Source organism: Telopea speciosissima, chromosome 3 (genome assembly GCF_018873765.1).
Source record: "Telopea speciosissima isolate NSW1024214 ecotype Mountain lineage chromosome 3, Tspe_v1, whole genome shotgun sequence".
Classification (NCBI taxonomy): Eukaryota; Viridiplantae; Streptophyta; class Magnoliopsida; order Proteales; family Proteaceae; genus Telopea; species Telopea speciosissima.
Window position 1 is genome coordinate 11,274,298 of NC_057918.1, and position 19,082 is coordinate 11,293,379.

General features: G+C 37.8%; 2 protein-coding genes and 1 long non-coding RNA gene across 3 annotated transcripts; 1 reads left to right on the forward strand and 2 right to left on the reverse strand.

The window, feature by feature from the left end:
* Positions 1-1,674: 1,674 nt before the first annotated feature.
* On the reverse strand, positions 1,675-1,896 carry LOC122656445. Its single transcript, XR_006332104.1, has 2 exons — positions 1,787-1,896; positions 1,675-1,746 (listed from the first exon to the last, which is right to left on the reverse strand). It is a non-coding gene; the product is annotated as an uncharacterized LOC122656445 (long non-coding RNA).
* On the forward strand, positions 1,719-3,561 carry LOC122656444 (tubulin alpha chain-like). Its single transcript, XM_043850963.1, has 5 exons — positions 1,719-1,743; positions 1,784-1,887; positions 2,077-2,311; positions 2,407-2,777; positions 2,888-3,561. Exons 2-5 carry the CDS (start codon positions 1,795-1,797, stop codon positions 3,539-3,541), a joined length of 1,353 nt encoding a protein of 450 aa, XP_043706898.1. The 5' UTR covers positions 1,719-1,743; positions 1,784-1,794; the 3' UTR covers positions 3,542-3,561.
* Positions 3,562-3,837: 276 nt separating this feature from the next.
* On the reverse strand, positions 3,838-14,014 carry LOC122653707 (peptidyl-prolyl cis-trans isomerase CYP23). The gene is made up of 8 exons (XM_043847642.1): positions 13,838-14,014; positions 12,029-12,142; positions 11,794-11,942; positions 5,428-5,500; positions 5,236-5,325; positions 4,603-4,642; positions 4,034-4,116; positions 3,838-3,941 (listed from the first exon to the last, which is right to left on the reverse strand). The coding sequence occupies exons 1-8, from the start codon at positions 13,940-13,942 to the stop codon at positions 3,921-3,923; spliced, it is 675 nt and encodes a 224-aa protein (XP_043703577.1). The 5' UTR covers positions 13,943-14,014; the 3' UTR covers positions 3,838-3,920.
* Between the last annotated feature and the right edge of the window lie 5,068 nt (positions 14,015-19,082).

Genomic DNA, 19,082 nt, shown 5'->3' on the forward strand with positions numbered 1-19,082 from the left:
TCGTAAACTCATTTATCAATCAACCGTGTCAATATCATTGGGTTAGGATTCAACTACGAAAAATTACAGCATTCCCACCCATCCAAAGGTTTGGTGAGAGGAGTTAAGCCTAAGACCATGTTTGTTTGACCGAAAATAGTGCGAATAAAGGTGTGGATAATTGTAAGGTTTTCTGTAAAATTCCCGGAAAAAAAAAACAGGTTTTTGATACTATGCAAATAATCATATATGAATTAAGAAAACATGTCATTTATTTCACCCCACTCTATTTGAAAGTTCCACCATTTTGGATATAATTTTTGGGGGAGGGAGGGGAATGACTCACTTGTGCTACACAAAATTCCATATATTTCTGGCAGATGCCTAACATTCGAACCACTTTGAGTTTTTGACTAACCACTTAACTATAATTTAAGTAGAAAAGGCCCAGTTTTACTAAAAAGAAAGAATAAAAAATCATCTTAAGAGTTAAGGTGATGAACTTAATGGAATACGAAGAACGACATTGGCCACATCCATAGGAAACTGTAAACATTCCAAACACCATTATAAATAAATTCATTAACGTATGCATAACGTGGATATTTGATTGAACAAAGGGAACTCTAAAATTATTTATACAAGGAATCCACGGATCATTCCATATTAAGATATTAGCACCAAAATGGAATCACCTGTTATACTCTTCAAAATAATGGAGCCCTTCTTAGACACTACAGAGGAATGAAGAAACTTATTATTTGGGAAACACTTCCCCTTCAAAATCTTTGCCTATAATTGATTAGATTGAGTAAGCAACTCCTATGTCAACTTGAAAAACAATACTGTATTGGTTACCACAAAAAAGAAAAGCAATGCTTTATTATGAATCGACAACCGTCTAAACCCTAAACCACCTAAGACTAAGGCTTACATAGGATTTGCCCATAATTGATTCAGTTCACTGATAGTCTGATATATTTTAGGGCAAGAGTCCTCTACGAGAGAACATGCGATAGAGCATCAATAGAGTGGACATATCCACCTTTCATGAGGGGTGAGATGGTCATTTTGCCCCCTCTGTGTTTGAATGTGGGCGATATATTCCTCATAACGAACTTTTCTCCTATATTTTATTGGAAGTATTATTCCATGCATTTTGATCTTGTACAGTCCGGCAGTGTAGCGGCCATTATGCAGCCCACACACAGGCAGGCAAAGGCAAAATGACCGCTCTACCCATTACCTAAGTACCCTGCCCTCAATAGGGTCCACGCCCTGACGCTGCTCGACCGTAGAAGATCCAAATTGTCATTCCATACACAAGGTCTTCTCCATCTTCCTAATGTGATTGGCATTCATCAGTTTGGCACTGCGTTAAGTCCAATTACCAAAAAGGAAAAAAAAATAAAAAAACTCAACGGACTAAATTTGGCCCAAATGTCTATGGAGGGGGTGTGGTGGCCTTCCCGTTGGACGGTTCGGGTGTTCAAATTTCAAATTTCATCCCCGTGGAGAGTGGAAACCTAACGGTCACGGGGCCAGCTGGATTCCCCCCAAAAGATTATAAGTTTTCAATATAATCCCAAAGTTCGAATTTCAAATTCCATCCGTCTCTTGCCCAATGTTTTATAAAAGCAACACTCGAGCACCTCCTTCTAAACCTCTGCTGTTTTACATCTCTCTTCTTTCTTCAAACGCTCTATATTTCGCCGAGACGTCTTCGTATACGTCTTTGCGAAACAAACTTCCTTCTTCCTCCTCCTCCTCCTAACTCTTCCTGTTTCAATCAACAAAGCAAACACACACACAAAAATGAGAGAGTGCATCTCCATCCACATCGGTCAAGCCGGAATCCAGGTCGGAAATTCCTGCTGGGAGCTTTACTGTCTTGAGCATGGGATCCAGGTGAGCTTCCCTTCAGTTCCCTTACTCCACTGCCCTAATATCTCTTCAATTTCCACTTTGATTTCGTCATTTGTTCCATGATAGAGATATGCATCACATGGATCTCTTTATCTGCATTTTATGTGAAACGATTACCTATTAGTTGCTCGTGCGTGCATTTGCTTTTGGTGTTTCTATTTTCTAAAATAGCCTGATGGACAAATGCCGAGCGACAAAACCGTGGGCGGAGGGGATGATGCCTTCAACACCTTCTTCAGCGAAACAGGGGGAGGCCACCATGTTCCTCGCGCAGTTTTCTTGGATCTGGAGCCTACTGTGATCGATGAAGTTAGGACTGGTACCTACCGCCAACTATTCCACCCTGAGCAACTCATCAGCGGCAAAGAAGACGCAGCCAACAACTTTGCTAGGGGCCACTACACAAGTACCATAACAACCTCCTCCTTCTAACTCTCAACCGTTCAATCATTTTCTTGGATCTTTGTCAGTATTGATTATCCTGCTTTTCCCCTTCTGTAGTTGGCAAAGAGATTGTCGATCTTTGCTTGGATCGCATCAGGAAGCTGGCAGACAACTGCACTGGCCTCCAAGGTTTCCTGGTTTTCCATGCCGTCGGTGGTGGGACCGGCTCTGGTCTTGGTTCTCTCCTCCTGGAAAGGCTCTCGGTGGATTACGGAAAGAAATCAAAGCTTGGCTTCACCGTTTACCCTTCTCCTCAGGTTTCAACCTCTGTCGTTGAGCCCTACAACAGCGTCTTGTCAACTCATTCTCTCCTCGAACACACGGACGTTGCAGTGCTTCTTGACAATGAGGCTATCTATGACATTTGCCGCAAGTCGCTAGACATCGAGAGACCAACCTATACCAATCTCAACAGGCTGGTGTCTCAGGTATTTTTTCAAGTTTGAAATATAGTTGTTTGAAAACGCTCTGTTTATATCGTATTGCATTTATTTGATGAATCTATTCCGGTTCCATACTAAGCCGTAATATGCTGCAGGTTATTTCCTCGCTTACAGCCTCTCTCCGCTTTGATGGTGCTCTCAATGTGGATGTCACAGAGTTCCAGACTAACTTGGTGCCATATCCACGTATCCATTTCATGCTTTCTTCATATGCCCCAGTGATATCAGCAGAGAAGGCATATCATGAGCAGCTTTCTGTTGCTGAGATCACCAATAGTGCATTTGAGCCATCATCCATGATGGCAAAGTGTGACCCTCGCCATGGCAAATACATGGCCTGCTGTTTGATGTACAGAGGTGATGTGGTGCCAAAGGATGTGAATGCGGCAGTTGCCACAATCAAGACAAAGAGGACCATCCAGTTTGTGGACTGGTGCCCTACAGGATTCAAGTGTGGAATCAATTACCAGCCTCCAACAGTTGTCCCTGGTGGAGACTTAGCCAAGGTTCAAAGGGCAGTTTGTATGATTTCAAACTCTACTAGTGTTGCGGAGGTTTTCTCAAGGATTGATCATAAGTTTGACCTGATGTATGCCAAGCGTGCTTTTGTACACTGGTATGTTGGTGAGGGGATGGAGGAAGGAGAGTTCTCAGAAGCTCGGGAGGATCTAGCTGCTCTTGAGAAAGACTATGAAGAGGTTGGTGCAGAGTCTGCGGAAGGGGAGGAAGATGAAGGTGACGAGTATTAGATGCCACAGTACTGACCATTAAATAATGATAGATGGTTGTTTTTGTTTCAATCTTCAACACCAATGGACTCATTGGTCTGCAATTGTGGGAATTAGCCATCCAGTTTATGTAGGCTAATTCTTTAGGTTACTTTCTGTTTTTGTTTTTCTGGAGTAGTAATGTTTCAACCTTTGATAGAATACAACATGGACCTGTTCTGCTTCATTTGAAATTTGAAATATGCATTAATTGGATGAATTTACACACTTATGCAGTTAAGGGGTACAGACATCAATTTGAAACATTGCTTGTTGGTACAAGTCATCAATTCAGTTTGCTTGTTCTGTAACTTTCCATGCTCTGGCTGAGGCCCAAGAATTGCCTTTTTCATGCTTGCGATCATGGGAAGCATTTCATTCTCTGCAACAAAATATCAGTCAAGGCCTGAACTGTTTGCAATAAAAAATTTCAGGGAGATTTTGCTTGTTTGACTCATGAAATTTCATATTTACCTGTTTTTCAATTTCAATAGTAGAAGCAGCAAGCCTTCTTCTCAACATTGATTTCTCTTGTTCACAGTTTTCTCCCTCGGTATCTATCATAGGAAACTTGAGAGTAATAAAGTAGCAAAGGTAGAAAAATAAAAAAGCTTTGAGAATTCATGACTAAGAGGAGGTGCAAGGATATTTTTGGCCTGATGGGGGGGGGGGGGTCTCAGATGTGATCATGAGGGGCAAAAAACAAAGAAAGAAAAATCATGCTGCTATTTGCAAGAGCTACAGACCTAGTAGTTATTTTTATACCATCAATACCAATGCAACCAAGTACATGCCAATCTGATACTGATCCGAGGATCGAACAAAATCGGTCTGATATCAGAAAAAATTGGTTTTAATGGATCAGTTCCATATTGGCGAGTATCAGTTAGAAAATATTAAAAAATTATGAAAAATAAAATTAAATCGGAACATGAGCTATGATCCAGTCAGATTTTATGCTATAGGGAAATCAAGATTTCCATTGATAAAAATGACAGGAAAATCAACTATCAGATTAGGTTTACAGGTCGTTCAGTGCTCACCATAAAAGTAGGTTGATAGGATACTGATGCGTTCAATTGGCTGAAATGAAAGCATGATTACTTATTAGTTCTGTGCTCAGAAAAGCAGAGTGTAAACTGAAGGAAAACACTGAACTAGTTATGTTAATTATTGGTCCTTATTATGATAGGGACTAACTGCAGTTATTATATGCATGAAGTAAAAAGGCAAGTGTGCATGAGATAGAACAGTAGTTAGTTTCCAGACATGTCTCATTTGAAGAGCTGCAGAAGTACTATATCATGGAGGTTATGGTCCATCATTCAATGCCTTGCTATATAGACAATCCCCTTTTGGAGAACAGCCATTGAAATATTATTTTATTTTCAAGAAAAAACGAAGAGGAACACATCTTTTTACCACGTGGCAGGGGGTGGCAGGGAGTTAGTGCATGAAAGTAGATTATCAAATGGCAAACATGATAATCTATGACTTGCAAGGCTTCATCATCCTCTTGAGCATAGAAGGCTTCATGAGAGTCTGCTTTTTACCCGAACCCCATGAAAATGGGGATCATCTCTTTTAGTTCGAGAGACATGAACAGGAATCAAATACATTTTATGTACTATATAATAAAGTAAGATATGTATTTCCAAAAGCATAAAGAAATTTACCATAACAAATATCCCTTCTTGACGGGTAGGGAGTTGCTCCAACTTTCTTAATGTCTCATCACCTTTAGTAACTCTACCAAATATCGCATACTAAGTGGGCAGAGAGTTGTACACAAAGAAAATGACAGATAAGTAAATAAATCAACCTTGACAATTATGTTCACCAAAGTGTATCAAGTCAAAGAACAATACCTGACCATCAAGGTGAGGGGCATTTCCGAGAAGGATTGAAAATGAGGAAGATGCACTATTGGGATCAGCATACCTATACAAATACAATTACATGAGAAGTGCAATAATGAAGACTTTCAATGTAGCAAAGAGGTCAGAATTGACCAAGTCAATTATTTACAGTGCCCAGAAAAATCAGAAGATAAAGTAATGCAAAGTTGACCTCGAACCAGGGAAACCAGCGGGAGATCGGTTGCAGCAGGATCAAATACAATAAAAGTATCAAAAATTAAATAACTAATAAAACTCATTTATTTTATTAGTAATTTTCGGTTTACATATGAAGAAGAACATCAAAGGTTAGGAAAAAACAACAAAGGGATATAGAAGGGGGGAATAGGATCAGCTATCTAAGCCCATCATCCTCTCACCCATGGTATCTCATTGTTGCCGCATCTCACAGCTTCATCAATAACTCCTCTCTTCAATCTGTCTCTTTTTTGTTCAGCCAGATACATGTATTTATAATAAAACAACCCAATCCTAATCTAAGTAAGAAACTAATTAATAAAACCTATAAAATATAAACTGGACTCTAACTAGGATTCCTAACAGAACTACAATTCCCAAATAGGAAACTAAATAAGTGTCTAATAATAAAAATAACACCAAAAACCAACTCCTCTAAGACAGCAGTCCATATCAGTCCCCAAATCACTTTTTTCCCCCTTTGGTGTTCTTCATGCATCGATCTACGTCATAAAGAGGGAAAGCTGAATGGAGACAAACTTTGATCACATGTCTTTGTCCTTAACATAGAACACCAGGACACTTTGATCACATGTCTTTGTCCTTAACATAGAACACCAGGACACTTTGATCACATGTCTTTGTCCTTAACATAGAACACCAGGACACTTTGATCACATGTCTTTGTCCTTAACATAGAACACCAGGACAGAGATTCCTAACCAGTATCAGACATATCATACTCATGGTCATTGTGAAAGTTCAAAACAAGGAAACTTCATGAAAATTGTCCTTGAGGGATTCAACTAAAATCTTGTTAATGGTTTCCTAAACAGGACCACTGGTTTAATGTAGAAGTTTCTTAATTGAAGTCGCAGAAGAATTTATTGCAACACAACAATTGAGAATTCCATGAAGCTGTCTGACAACAGTTTCATTTATTCTGTGCTTAAAAGGATCCGAAACTGCAAATCAAAGAATAAGACATGCCAGATAAACATAACTATTCTCTTGAACATATATTATCAAACAAAAGGGTACACATGGTTTACAGCTGCAGCTTTGGACTTGGAGAAAAAAATACAGACCATTTTCACTTTTAACATGATACTACTTTATTCCATTATTTATGCACCTATTTTCATGCTTTTGAGTTCTGGTTTCTAAGTTCCTCATTGTTTTTCTTTTCAGTTTCAAAATTCATGTGCTTATTTTAAGCTTTGAAGACTCTAGTTTACCCATGGTACAAAGCATAGTTCGAGAACTCGCGAGATCTCGACCGAGATCTCATTTTTTTGGGAGGTCGAGTTGAGTTGGTATACGAGTTCTCAAATTACATTTTCTCGATTGAGATCTCGGGTAACTCGAGATCTTGGGTCGACCTAGATCTCGACCCATCTACTTCTTTAAAAGTCATCTAACTCGACAGAACTCAATATTTCTCAATCGAGTTCTGTCCAAAAGTTATTTTCTTTCCCATTTGAAGGCTGTGACTCATTTTACCTCTAGATATCAAGTTGTAACCTGCGGGAGAGTTGATTCAGCTACACATCTTCAAGATTCATCTCAAATTTGAAGGATTCAACTCTTATATGCTTGCCGTGGAGCACTATATGCAACAGTGCAGCAAAAATATGTCATGGGAAGACTATGTGGCACTACTGGGGACTGAATACTAGATTCAAACTCAGTTTATGTAATGATAGTTGTAATTTGTAACATTTCTAATGCTTATTTAAGTTGTTTAGTACGGCGTAGCCTACCAACTGAAGGTCCGAAGTAAAACTCCTATTTGGACTTCGTTTTTGTAAAATCTGATAATGCCATTGTGTTTCAATGGCCTAAAATAGGCTGAATACCAAGTTTCAGATCCAAACTAGGTCTAAAACCCACCGAGTTGAGGTTTCGAGTTGAAAAAAAAATGCACCAACTCGACCGAGATCTCGGTTTTTCCCAGGGTCGAGTTCCGAGTTTTAGTACCTTGGTACAAAGAGGGAAGTTTGTTAAGCAAATGAGTACAACAACAACAACAATCCTTATCCCAACTGAATGAGGTCGCCTACGTGGATCCTTACCCTCCAATCAGCTCTGTTCGAGGTCATACTTGATACAGGGCCTAAGCTATGCATGTCTTTTCTCAGCACTTCTCCTATAGTCATATTAGGTCTGCCCCTGGCTCTTTTAGCCCCTTCAATCAGAATCAAATCACTCCTCCATACTGGAGCATCTAAAGGTCTCCGTTGAACATAGTCATGCCACCTCAAACAACTCTCATAGCTTGTCATATATTAGTGCTACCCAAGTCCGCTCTAATATGGTCACTCCTTACTTTATCCTTCCTAGTTTTGCCATACATCCATCTCAACATCCTCATCTCCGCTACACTTAGTTTATCTATATGACGCTTCGTAATTACCCAACATTCCGCACCATACATCATAGCCAATCGTATGACTATTCTATAAAATTTTCCTTTAAGTTTTAAAGGGATATGTTGATCACACAACAATTTGAACGCACCTCTCCACTTCATCCATCCTATTTTAATTCTCTATGAAACATCATCCTCTCTATCACATTCTTTATGTATGATTGAGCCCAAATACCTAACACAATCACTTTGCAGAATCTCCCTCTCATCAATTTTCACCATCTCATTATCTATCATAGTATGAATAAAGTTAACACACCATATACTCCATCTTCGTTCTACTTATCTTAAAAACCTTTGATTCCAAGGTTGATCTCCATAACTGTAACTTAGCGTTAATCCCTACTTTTGTCTCATCGACCAAAATAATATCATCAGCAAAAAGCATACATTAAGGAACCTTATCCTGAATGTCTCTAGTTAAACCATCCATGATAAGCACAAACAAATAAGGGCTTAAAGTTGATCCATGATATAACCCAATTGTAATTGGGAATTCACTACCTTGACCCCCCACGGTTCATACTGGTCACCAAGCCATCATACATATTAATTATGTCCACATATTTACTTGAAACATTTCTCTTCTCTAGTACATGCTAGATTAACTCTCTTAGGACTTTGTCATAAGCTTTTTCTAGGTCAATAAAGACCATATGAAGATCCTTCTTGCAAACTCTAAATCTTTCCCGAGCCTCCTAAGTAAAATAGCTTCTGTTGTAGATCTACCTCATAGAACGAGCTCTCGTCGAGATCTCGGTAATATCTCATTTTTTTTGAAGGTTTGAGACGAGACCTAATACGAAATAAAAAAAAGACAGCGACTCGACCAAGATTTTGTCTCGGTTCAAGATCTCGATTCAACCGAAACCAGACAAACCATAAAAGGCCCTTATCTCGATCGAGACCAGTCGTGATTTCAATAGGTCTCGGTCATCTCGGTGGGAAAAGCTACGGACTTCCAAAAATTGATCTCTTTTCCCATTTTTGATGGAAAATCGCCGGATTACTCCAAGAAACTCGTGGAAACATCGATCTACAATGAGATTGCAGTGATTTGAAGAAGATTGGAGGATTCCAAGGATAGGGCCTATTAGAGACCGTGAACGTTGTAGAATGTCAATCTAGGGTGCTAAGTCAAACTCCTATTTAGACTTCGATTCCTCAAAATCTGATAGTGTCATTATGTTTAAATGGCCCAAAATAGGCTGTATACCAAGTTTCATGATATTACTAGGTCAAAAACCCACCGAAACCAAGCAACAAGTTCAACAAAAAAATGCACCAACTCGCAGAGAGCTCGGCCCAACTCGGTTTTATGCCTGTTCGAAACCAGGTCCAAAACCGAGACCTTGAACCATGATCTACCTGGCATAAAACCACATTGCTTCTTAGAAAATACTAGTTTGTCGTCTTAGGTGGGTTTCAATAACCCTCTTCCATAATTTCATAGTATGACTCATTAGTTTTATGCCTCTATAGTTATTGAGCTCTGATTATCACCTTTATTTTTGTACATCGGGACCACTATGCTTCTTCTCCATTCATCTGACATTATGCTTGTGTTCATAATCTTGTTAAACAATTTAGTTAACCAAGATAAACCACATATTCCTAAGCTCTTCCATACTTCTATTGGGACCCCATCCGAGACGGGTGCCTTGCATACTTTCATCTTTCTTAAAGCTTCTTTAATTTCAGACACCCTAATTTTTCTTATATATGTATGCCAAGTGGTCTCTTGATGAGTAATGTAATATTCCGGGCCACTATTACTGATGCAGTGTAGGGCTAGTCCAAAAAGGCCCTTATGTAATTCACGTGGGCCAAAATATAGTCAGCTCAAACCAGGACCAATTCTGTCCGACGGATTTAGTGACAGTTTAGCCCATATTTGGGCCCATGTAATGATTTTAATTAAGCTCAGTAGTCCAGCTGTATTCTGCCCCAAGTTAACCATTGAACAGCCAGTCAAAGAGGAGATGATCTTCAGATTTCGTGGGACCCATCAGTAGACTATGTGTGGAGATCTTCTTGGAGTATTAGTTTGTGGGGCCCATGGACAGCTGGCGTGTGAAGGAGAATAGAAGTTGTTCACATCCTTATCTACTTTCTATTTCATTGCAATACCTAATTAGTTAGATTTAGTTTCCAATTTCAGTTCCCAGTTTTAGAAAGTAGGAGTTTCTAATTTATTGGGTTTATATCTTGTAAAAGGTAGGGATTTGTTTTGGATTTGGCAGGCATATGGGAGGTTCTATTCCCCATTGATTTTGTAATTGACATTACTTTATTATAAATAGAAGAATGGAGAACATGCTCCATACGATTTTTTAAAAATAAAAAAAGGAGTTGTGTTACAACCATGAATATTGTGAGAGACAGTGGAGTAGGAGAGAGTCCTATGTGAGGTGAGATGCCTAGGAGAGAAGGAAAGAGTCCAAGTGAATTAAAACTCCATTTCTGTTTAGTTCAAATCTCTCCACCAAGATAAGTGTTTTACCTTTTATAATCTCTTTCTTCCTGGACACAATCAACTACCATGTTAGATTTCAGACAAGACATTAGATTGTCTGTAATTATTCACCCCCTTAAATCAAGGTTAAACCCCATGCAGATGCTCTGTTTAGGAGGTTGATTATCATATGAGGACACTGTTACATCACAGCATCCAGTCATTGGGTTACTGAGAAATTTGTCGGCCAGACTCTTCTCTCTATTTGTCACCTTCTACGGTTCTACCATAATTTCAAGTGAATCTAGCGTTCTGATCTACAGATCTGTGAAATCTCCTAAAAGTAGGATCTTGACTTGCTACTTTCTGATTTAACTCATAAGTCCAGAGATCCCACCATTGAATGTCCAAGTAATTTTGGGCTTTATTCTTTCAACTGTGTAATATAATCGACCAAAATCTTGTTCACATCTGACCATTGGATCTTGAGTTCAAAATATTTAACCAAATCTGGTGTAAAAGGTGCCCTGTGGTCCCCTATTTGTTGAGTGGGAATTGTAATCTGCTGAAAGGGTAATCCTGCTCTACATTAATTACTCGAGATGTCTTGCGACCTACAGTAAGGGTGCATTTGTATCCTCGAAGCAACAAAGTCACTTGGTTTTTGTGTACAACACATGAACATCTAAATTGATATGAGATGGAGCCTGAAAAGCAATGTAATCTTCTAATTGAGCTCAGTTTTTTCCTCAAATCCCCTGGAAATTGAAACTCTCCTGTAAAATCCACTTTGTCACTGCCTGGTTCACCCGCCAAAAGATGTCCATGTAAAATTTTACATTAGTCTACAGTTTTCAAGTATTTTTTCCCTGGAAAATTTGCAGCAGGTAAATTTTCCAAGTGGAACAAAACAGGGTGAGTGTAATTTGTTCAACTCCACCAAATATCGAAATTAGTGTCCTGTGTCAGTACAGATGGAGCCTAGTACTATATAGATGAGTCCTGGTAACCTGGCAGCCATGGTTTGAACTGACAAATAAACCTGCTTAATGATTGAAATACTGAGCCTAGCAAACTCTCAATTAAATGTCACTATTGAATAAGCAAACAGAAAAAATTTACATGATGTCACAGAGAAACATCCTAATAGCATTAAAACACTGCAAGATGCATAGAGAAACATAAAACTGGATAAGAAGATGCAATCTGTCACAATCTAAAAATTGGAGACCAAATTTTTAATAGACTTTACCTCCCCATAGAAAGTACACCTCTTACGTGCTTCACATGACTAAATTCACCAACAACAGTTTTTACAGCTTCCTCTCTTTGCTCATTGTTCAAAGGAGCTGTTCTGCCACCTACTACATCAGCCACTTGAGCAACAAAACCCTTATCGACCTGCATCCAGTCATTCATTGCCACACATGAGAGACTAAATCTATTTTTCATAAGCAAGTCACAATTCTGAAGGTTTAAGTGATTACCCGGAAAAAGTGATTAGTATTATAGCATCCCATGCGAACAAGTTTGAATATGTGCTCAACTGTTTTGGGGGCAACGTCGGGGAAAAATCCAAACTCAATATCTCCATAATTTGTCTGCATTCCAAATGAACCATACAATTGGAAGATCTCATCAGAGACAAAACCGAATTACTTAATGCATAAGAAACATGTCACGAGACTAGAAACTTTAAGGAGTGTCAATAAAGAAGTCAATTGCATATTTTGGTCAAAGGTAATTTACTAAATTTCTCATAAGTCATAAGACTAATAGCATGAGAAGAAAGAGTAATAGAAATTGCAAGAATAATTTTGTAACACCTCATATAGAGCAAACTATTTGATCAAAGTATTCTGACAGTTTGAATTTGATACCAACCAGCTGGGTCAGTTCCAGTGATATACTAAAATGAACTTTTGTATAGTTGAGATGTAGGGTACATAGTTTGATAAATCTAAAAGAAATAGATTACATGTACGTCACTAATATAAGATAAAGAGATTAACAAGGATGTGGTGAATGCAATTGGTTTTGTAAGGAGAAAGTACATGTGCCCTATCAGATTATATCCAAACCAGCCTCACTTCAAGCACAAGTGCTATAGGCCCTAACACATCATGTGGCAATGGTAGTAAAGTTCTATCTCTCTTTATTAGACAACTGGCTTCTATTGGATCAAGAAATTTGAAACGACACTAACTTAAGTGCTGATAACCCCAATTAGTTGGGATGGGAATTCAATAAAGAAGGCTTTTACTTATGGAAAACTATGACAGAATTGAAAAGACTAAAAAATAGATTACTACAATGAGGTTTTTCCAACACCCCCCCCCCCCAAAAAAAAAAAGAAGCAACAATATAGTGCAGCCATAGGTTCAATAAAACTATTAGGATCTGATCAGGAACTAAGAGAAATAATGAATAACTAACTGAATAGCAAAATTATTCAAGAGAAAACTGAAACGGATCAAGTGATTCAAATCTTTTGAACCTTATTTGTTCTAATTGGACAGCAGCAACCGAAAAGGAAAACTAATTAAAGCTAATAATCAACCTAACTGCAACCTAAGGTATGCCTTCTGCAATAAACCAATTAAACCTCATCAGTTTCATAAAACCAAAAACATCACTTAATATCCAATCATCCAGGCCCATATGCAGGCTTAACTCATATAACTATGCTGACTTGACTCCTTTGACACAATAATAGAAATAATAAGCAGAAATAAAACTCAAATCGTGTGGACTAAACTCCATTATTGGATTTCTAATTTTTTTCTCAGCTCATTATAACCACAACCCATTGAAACTAATAGCCCAAAATCTATTAACCAACGTAACCAGGGTGCATTAATCCTCCTTTTTCACAAGCATGCTGACTCAAGGATAGTCTTTCAGATTTCATTGCACACAGGGCCTCATTCACACTATTGGCAGATTTGAAAGGCCAAATTAAGGGCACAGTTGGGTTTTCTAAATCAGATGCATCACTCAAGCTCCACTAGACTGCAAAAAGGGGGCTATTGTCCATAAAATCTCTCCACATCCAATATTGCAGCTGATCAAGCTTGAATATGCTTTCTAGCTGAATACAAGAAGTTTGAAGGACGACAAGTGCAACAAAAATTTATATACTTATAATCAACAAATATATGAGATATTCAAGCCACCAATTGTTCATATATTCATTGTTGAACAGTGATCGACACTGAAAAGGGGGGGTTGAATCAGTGGACTTTAAAACTTTTTTCCCTCAACAGCAAAGAGACGCTCTAATCGTGCAAACAAACCTGAAAAACAACACGAGCCGATCCGAGTTCAGAATCCTCAGAGAAAGCTCGAGTAAACGCGAAAGAGATGCAAGCAAGGATCCAAACCCAATCACTGGTTCGCATTTTGCCGGGTGCTTTGGCGCGAGACCTCAGTACAAAGTCTTCGGAGTTCGGGCCAAATCGTCGTCTCACCTGCTCGCTCGCTGCGCAGGGAAGACCGGAATCGGGAGAGAGGGATAAGAAACAAAAATAAGTGGGCCTGGGACGCCCAGCCCGTAATATTTACGGGTTTTGGCCGGATTAGTCCAATACGAAGTGGGCCTATATCATAAAAGGAGCTCAACATTTCATATATTATTAAAAATAAAGGTTGTTTACATTTAGCACATAACCCCATCTTAGTTTTTTTCCTCTCGGGATTGCTAGCTAATGTTGTCAACCTAGAAACCAAAACTGAAAATCGGCCTTTAAAAGCATACAGTAGTAAATTGGTTCGGTTTTGATTTCAAATGTTGGAAACTTTTCTTGGTTTGGTTTCATTTCGTTCCGTTTCCATGACTAAAATCATTGAATTGAACTGAATTAATTATTTTTGAAACGGATAAGATATCAAGTAACATTATATATATTTTTTATTATTTCAATCAAGATGAAAAATTCAATTCCTTTTCAATTTTTGGAAAAAAGTTTTGTGGTTATGATCCTAACAAATAACAGATTTTTGTTTTGTTTTATGAAGATGTAAAAAGTTGGCTCAAAATCCTAGAATAGGACCTAAATCGAATATGAACCAAATGTGAAATCAAATATAAACTGAAAACCCAACCGAGTTGGTTTAGTTTTGTTTTTTGAAAGTTTTTTCCTATTTTTGGTTCAGTTCGATTTTGTTTTTTTTTTTATTTTATATTTTGTATCTTGAACCAACCCAAATAACCAAAACTATGGAATAGATTGGGGATAAAGACGCATTTCTAAATTTCCTCTCACAATGCAAGCCATTCTCAATATAAACCCATATACAAAATATCTTATTAGATTAAGATCCTTGATGATTTTTTTTTTTTATCATCTCCTGTCAAGGGCCTATAGGCCACTAGGGGTTGGCATCCCAATTCAAGGAAGGGTGGCTAGGCGTGGACGTGTTGGGGAGAGGGGAAGGGGAAGAGGAAGGAGAGGAATAGCAAGATCTACACAGCTGATGAAAATGAGGAGACTCTAACTTACGACCTCTCCCTAGACTTAGGCCAGCACTCTACAGCAATGGCAGCCACCACCACGCCAAGAGGGGACATAGCATGTATGTTCTCAGAAAATCACGACCCGTTGGATCCAATAAATTTCCCAAAACCATAGTTGGTCGACCTTTGCATCTATTCCACTATTGATTAGGCCATCAAACACATGGTTGCTTGAATGGTCCTTGTATGCAAATCATAACTTATATGGTACAATACATGGGGATCTGGGCTCAGGCTGGGCCAGGAAAATTTAGGCCATACCCTTCAACCCAGATGGAGACACACTAATTGGGCTGAAACATTGGCCTTGCCAAATGATAAGTGCTCTTGTTCCGGTCTATTGGGCCCACGATGGTACTAAGCCCAGTTCAAGGTTGTATGGGCTTAGCCTTAGATCGGGGCTCTATCCATTAGTTCCTTCGCCATTATAGAGAAATTAAGCTCACATTAAACAAAGAAGGTTTTTCTGTTTTTAATGTCATAGAGAGGTGGTGGTGGTGGTAAAGAACCAAAAATGTTAATATATCCTTGATAGTTGATAACATAAGGGTCACTATTATTCATGTAAGTACGTATTGAGTTACATAAATGGACTTTCCTTTATACATAAGAAATCAATCTACGACGATCAATGACGATGGAAAATGACGGTGAAGGCATGACGTGTCCACGTGGATGGGTTTACTTATGTCCGACCCATTACAAATCATCATTAATTGGAGCTTTTAAATAATATAATAATGGTGTAAGTAACACAAAGAAGAGATATTTAAAATTTGACTAATGAGAAAGAGTTAATCGAGACTAATAAAAGCCACATGGAAGAACTTCCAAAAGGTAGAGATTAGATTAGATTAGATATATGTGTTGTTTTGAGCTTCCACGGGGGCAGTAGCAATGTAGCAAAAAATAATTAATGTTAGGCAAACGTCACCTTCCTCATTCCGTATCAAACCCATAAGAAAGATCAGAAAAAAATAGTTATAGAAACCCCCAAATCCCAATTTGTAATAGGAATTTGATCCTAATAAACCAATTTAAACTCTCTTTATCTCTCCCATAACCAATTTTGCCTTTATGTCATCTTCACTCACCGACGTTAAAGATGAGAAGAGGGGACACGAAATCCGTGAATTTCGCCTAACCAAAAATAATCCAAAATATCATTTATATATATATATATATATATATATATATATATATATATATATATATATATATAAAAGAGGAGGTGATGATGATAATGGCTTTGGTCCATTAAGATTAGAGGAAGAAAGAGGCCGGCCAAGCATCTCTTTCTTTCTTTCTTTCTTTCCTTCTTTCTTTGAGTGGTTTATATTATTAATTCTTAAGCATGACCTTTCATATCTATCATTTCAATCAATGGCTTTCACCTTCCAAAGGGTGATTATTGATTGAGATTAAGATAGCTAGATGCGATGCCCTTCTTCATGTTGTTAACTTGTTATTGTCAAAGTGACGTGGGAGTTTGAACATTTGGTGATCATCATCATCATCATCATCATCAGTTACTCTGAAAACAAAGTTTGAATTGAAGACCCCAAATCTTTTCCCTTAAAACCTCTCAAAAGTGGTGACTAGTGAGAGGGGGGGAGGGGGGGAGGGGGGGGGGGGACCCTCTTTGTTTGCATGACTTGTGAGACAAGGCTGCTGCAGGTTTTGGTTTACTAATCTTGGAACCTCAAATCAAATCATGAAATCATGAAATCATGAATTATGTATGTAGGATGAACTAACTATACGAACTACCTTCCCTTCATCATCTCTCTTAATAATGACTGCCCTCTTAAATGGTTGAAGAATCAATTTATAAGGGAAGAAAGAGCTACGTGTCCAACACCCCACTTGAGAGGTGACTTTGGATGTGATAAGCTAGCTTTGGAATGCTGAAATGTATTCCATTCCAACCTTCACTTCATTCACATCTGCTTTTCATGATATTCCCATGTTTGGCCTTCTAGACTCTGTTTTTAGGCTTAAAATCACTGTTTAGTTTACTGCTTGACTCGGGTTATGAGTGAGTGAGTTATCACACTCACTCATATACTTCCCCCCTTTTTTGTTTATTGGGGGTGGGGGGGGAATGTTTGGCTATGGATATGTTCCTTTTTGTCTTCTTTGGTAAAGTTTTCATGATTCATAAATCAAATGAAGCCTTTTCATGTAAGGATAATTTAAAAACTTAGAATCAGATACGGGATTGATCTTCTTCGATTCTTATTCAAATTGTCTCAGAATTTGATAGGAGATTGATCAGACATAACTAGAATCATCCTGACTCAATCAAACTTGGTCTAACTCGATCAAAATTAGGGTTAACCAGAAACAACCCTCATCGATTCTAAGTCAAACCGATCGATTCAACTAATTCCAATTTTTAAAACAATGCATATAAGTCATCCTCATCTTTTTCTTTCTCTTCCGTCTCTTTTACACATTACCATTTTGAAATTTCATTGTTCTTACTTGATATTCTATGCCTTCCCCTCAAATATTCTAAAAGTTATACCTAAATGGATTGAGTTTTCCTTCATTGATGGTGAAGGATGAATCCCCTCACCATAAGTATATAAATTTAAAGTCCAATCATAAAATCATATCACCAATAAAAAAGAAATTCATCATTCTCTAAGGTTAAAGAAACTTTTGTCTATCCATAAAACACTAATTATTGCAATTTAGACTATGACCCAAAGCTATGAAACCCCATGCGCCCTCTATTTGGCTTAGCTTATGACCTTTTATTACACCACAAAAAAGAAGGAAGAAAAAGGAAGAAGAAGATGTCAAATATTACGGATCCATGATCCATGGATGTTAAATATAGGTAAACAAACCGGGTTAGCAGCATGGAACCCATTGGCCCATATTCCTTATTTGTTTCGCCCACTGATCATTTTGCTTCCTTTTTAGTGTTAGGTAGACTGAGAAGGAATGAGTGCATTCCTAAACAGTTAACAGTTACATTACGCAAAGCACAATCTCCCATTTTTCAATTATTATATTTGGTGGTGGTGGTTTGTCTTTCTATGACTTTTATGTACTTAATTATCCCCTTTCCCCCACCTCCTCCTTAACAAGTCAATAGTGAACACGATAGACGACCAAACAATCTCTCTCACTCACAATTGTTCCTCCTTGCTCCTATATGTAAGTCAAGCTTTCTAAAGAGTATTTTAAGGGCAAATTTTCTCTTTTTTTAATTTGTTAAAAATGTTTTTGTTCTCTTTGCCGACTAACTATGATAATATACCATGTAAATAGAATAATTACTCTTTTAACACGATTTTTTTAGAATGATTTCAAACAAAGTAAGTGTGTTTAATGTTTCAGTTTCGGTTAAACAGTCTAGTTCACTTTCAACTATTTAATTAAACGGTATCAATTTTAAAAGTATAATCGAACCATTTATTAAACGATTTTTAACAATTTTGATTTAAAGAAAATTCAAATTCATGATTGTGTCTCATCTAATTTTCTAAAATGATGATAATTGAGCAAAACATAAATATTCTATTCTTTTTATTTTATTTTTTTGTTGGAGAAAGTTTTCTTTCACCATGCGGCCGTTCTAAAGTTCACAAACCCCTATAGGGTTTTATTATGTTCCTTAAGCTGTAGCATTATAGACTGTATTGTTACTCTTGCTCCTATCGGGATAAATTTGACCCCTTTCCTTGCTATTTTGATCATTTTTTTTTCATTTTCAATCGCATCGAGTCCATTTTTTACGACCAACCTCCATAACACCCTTTATTTTAACTCATTATATTCAGGAGTAGGCTCATTAATTGCATTGAGCGGTCCGGAGGGGACCACCATGGTTCCTCTCTTCTCAAGAATCCATACATCATTTATCAGTGTATGGACAGCTATCTCTCAAGCACAGGTTTAGGTTCGGCTTCAATGAAAAAATGTATACAATGATGGAGAGAGAATCTTTTCTTCCATGATGTAACCTTACTATTCCGACTCTTGAACAGATGAGTTTCATTATTAACTCT

What these genes read in the sequence shown, in the direction of transcription:
- LOC122656444 (XM_043850963.1), top strand. Translation starts at nt 1,795, where the DNA reads ATGAGAGAGTGCATCTCCATCCACATCGGTCAAGCCGGAATCCAGGTC. An exon ending in GTCTTGAGCATGGGATCCAG is followed by an intron (nt 1,888 to 2,076) that starts GTGAGCTTCCCT and finishes TTTCTAAAATAG; the next exon opens with CCTGATGGACAAATGCCGAG. An exon ending in TCAACAGGCTGGTGTCTCAG is followed by an intron (nt 2,778 to 2,887) that starts GTATTTTTTCAA and finishes AATATGCTGCAG; the next exon opens with GTTATTTCCTCGCTTACAGC.
- LOC122653707 (XM_043847642.1), bottom strand. Translation starts at nt 13,942, where the DNA reads ATGCGAACCAGTGATTGGGTTTGGATCCTTGCTTGCATCTCTTTCGCG. An exon ending in CGGCTCGTGTTGTTTTTCAG is followed by an intron (nt 12,143 to 13,837) that starts GTTTGTTTGCAC and finishes TTTGGAATGCAG; the next exon opens with ACAAATTATGGAGATATTGA. An exon ending in AAGAAGGGATATTTGTTATG is followed by an intron (nt 4,643 to 5,235) that starts GTAAATTTCTTT and finishes CTTTCATTTCAG; the next exon opens with CCAATTGAACGCATCAGTAT.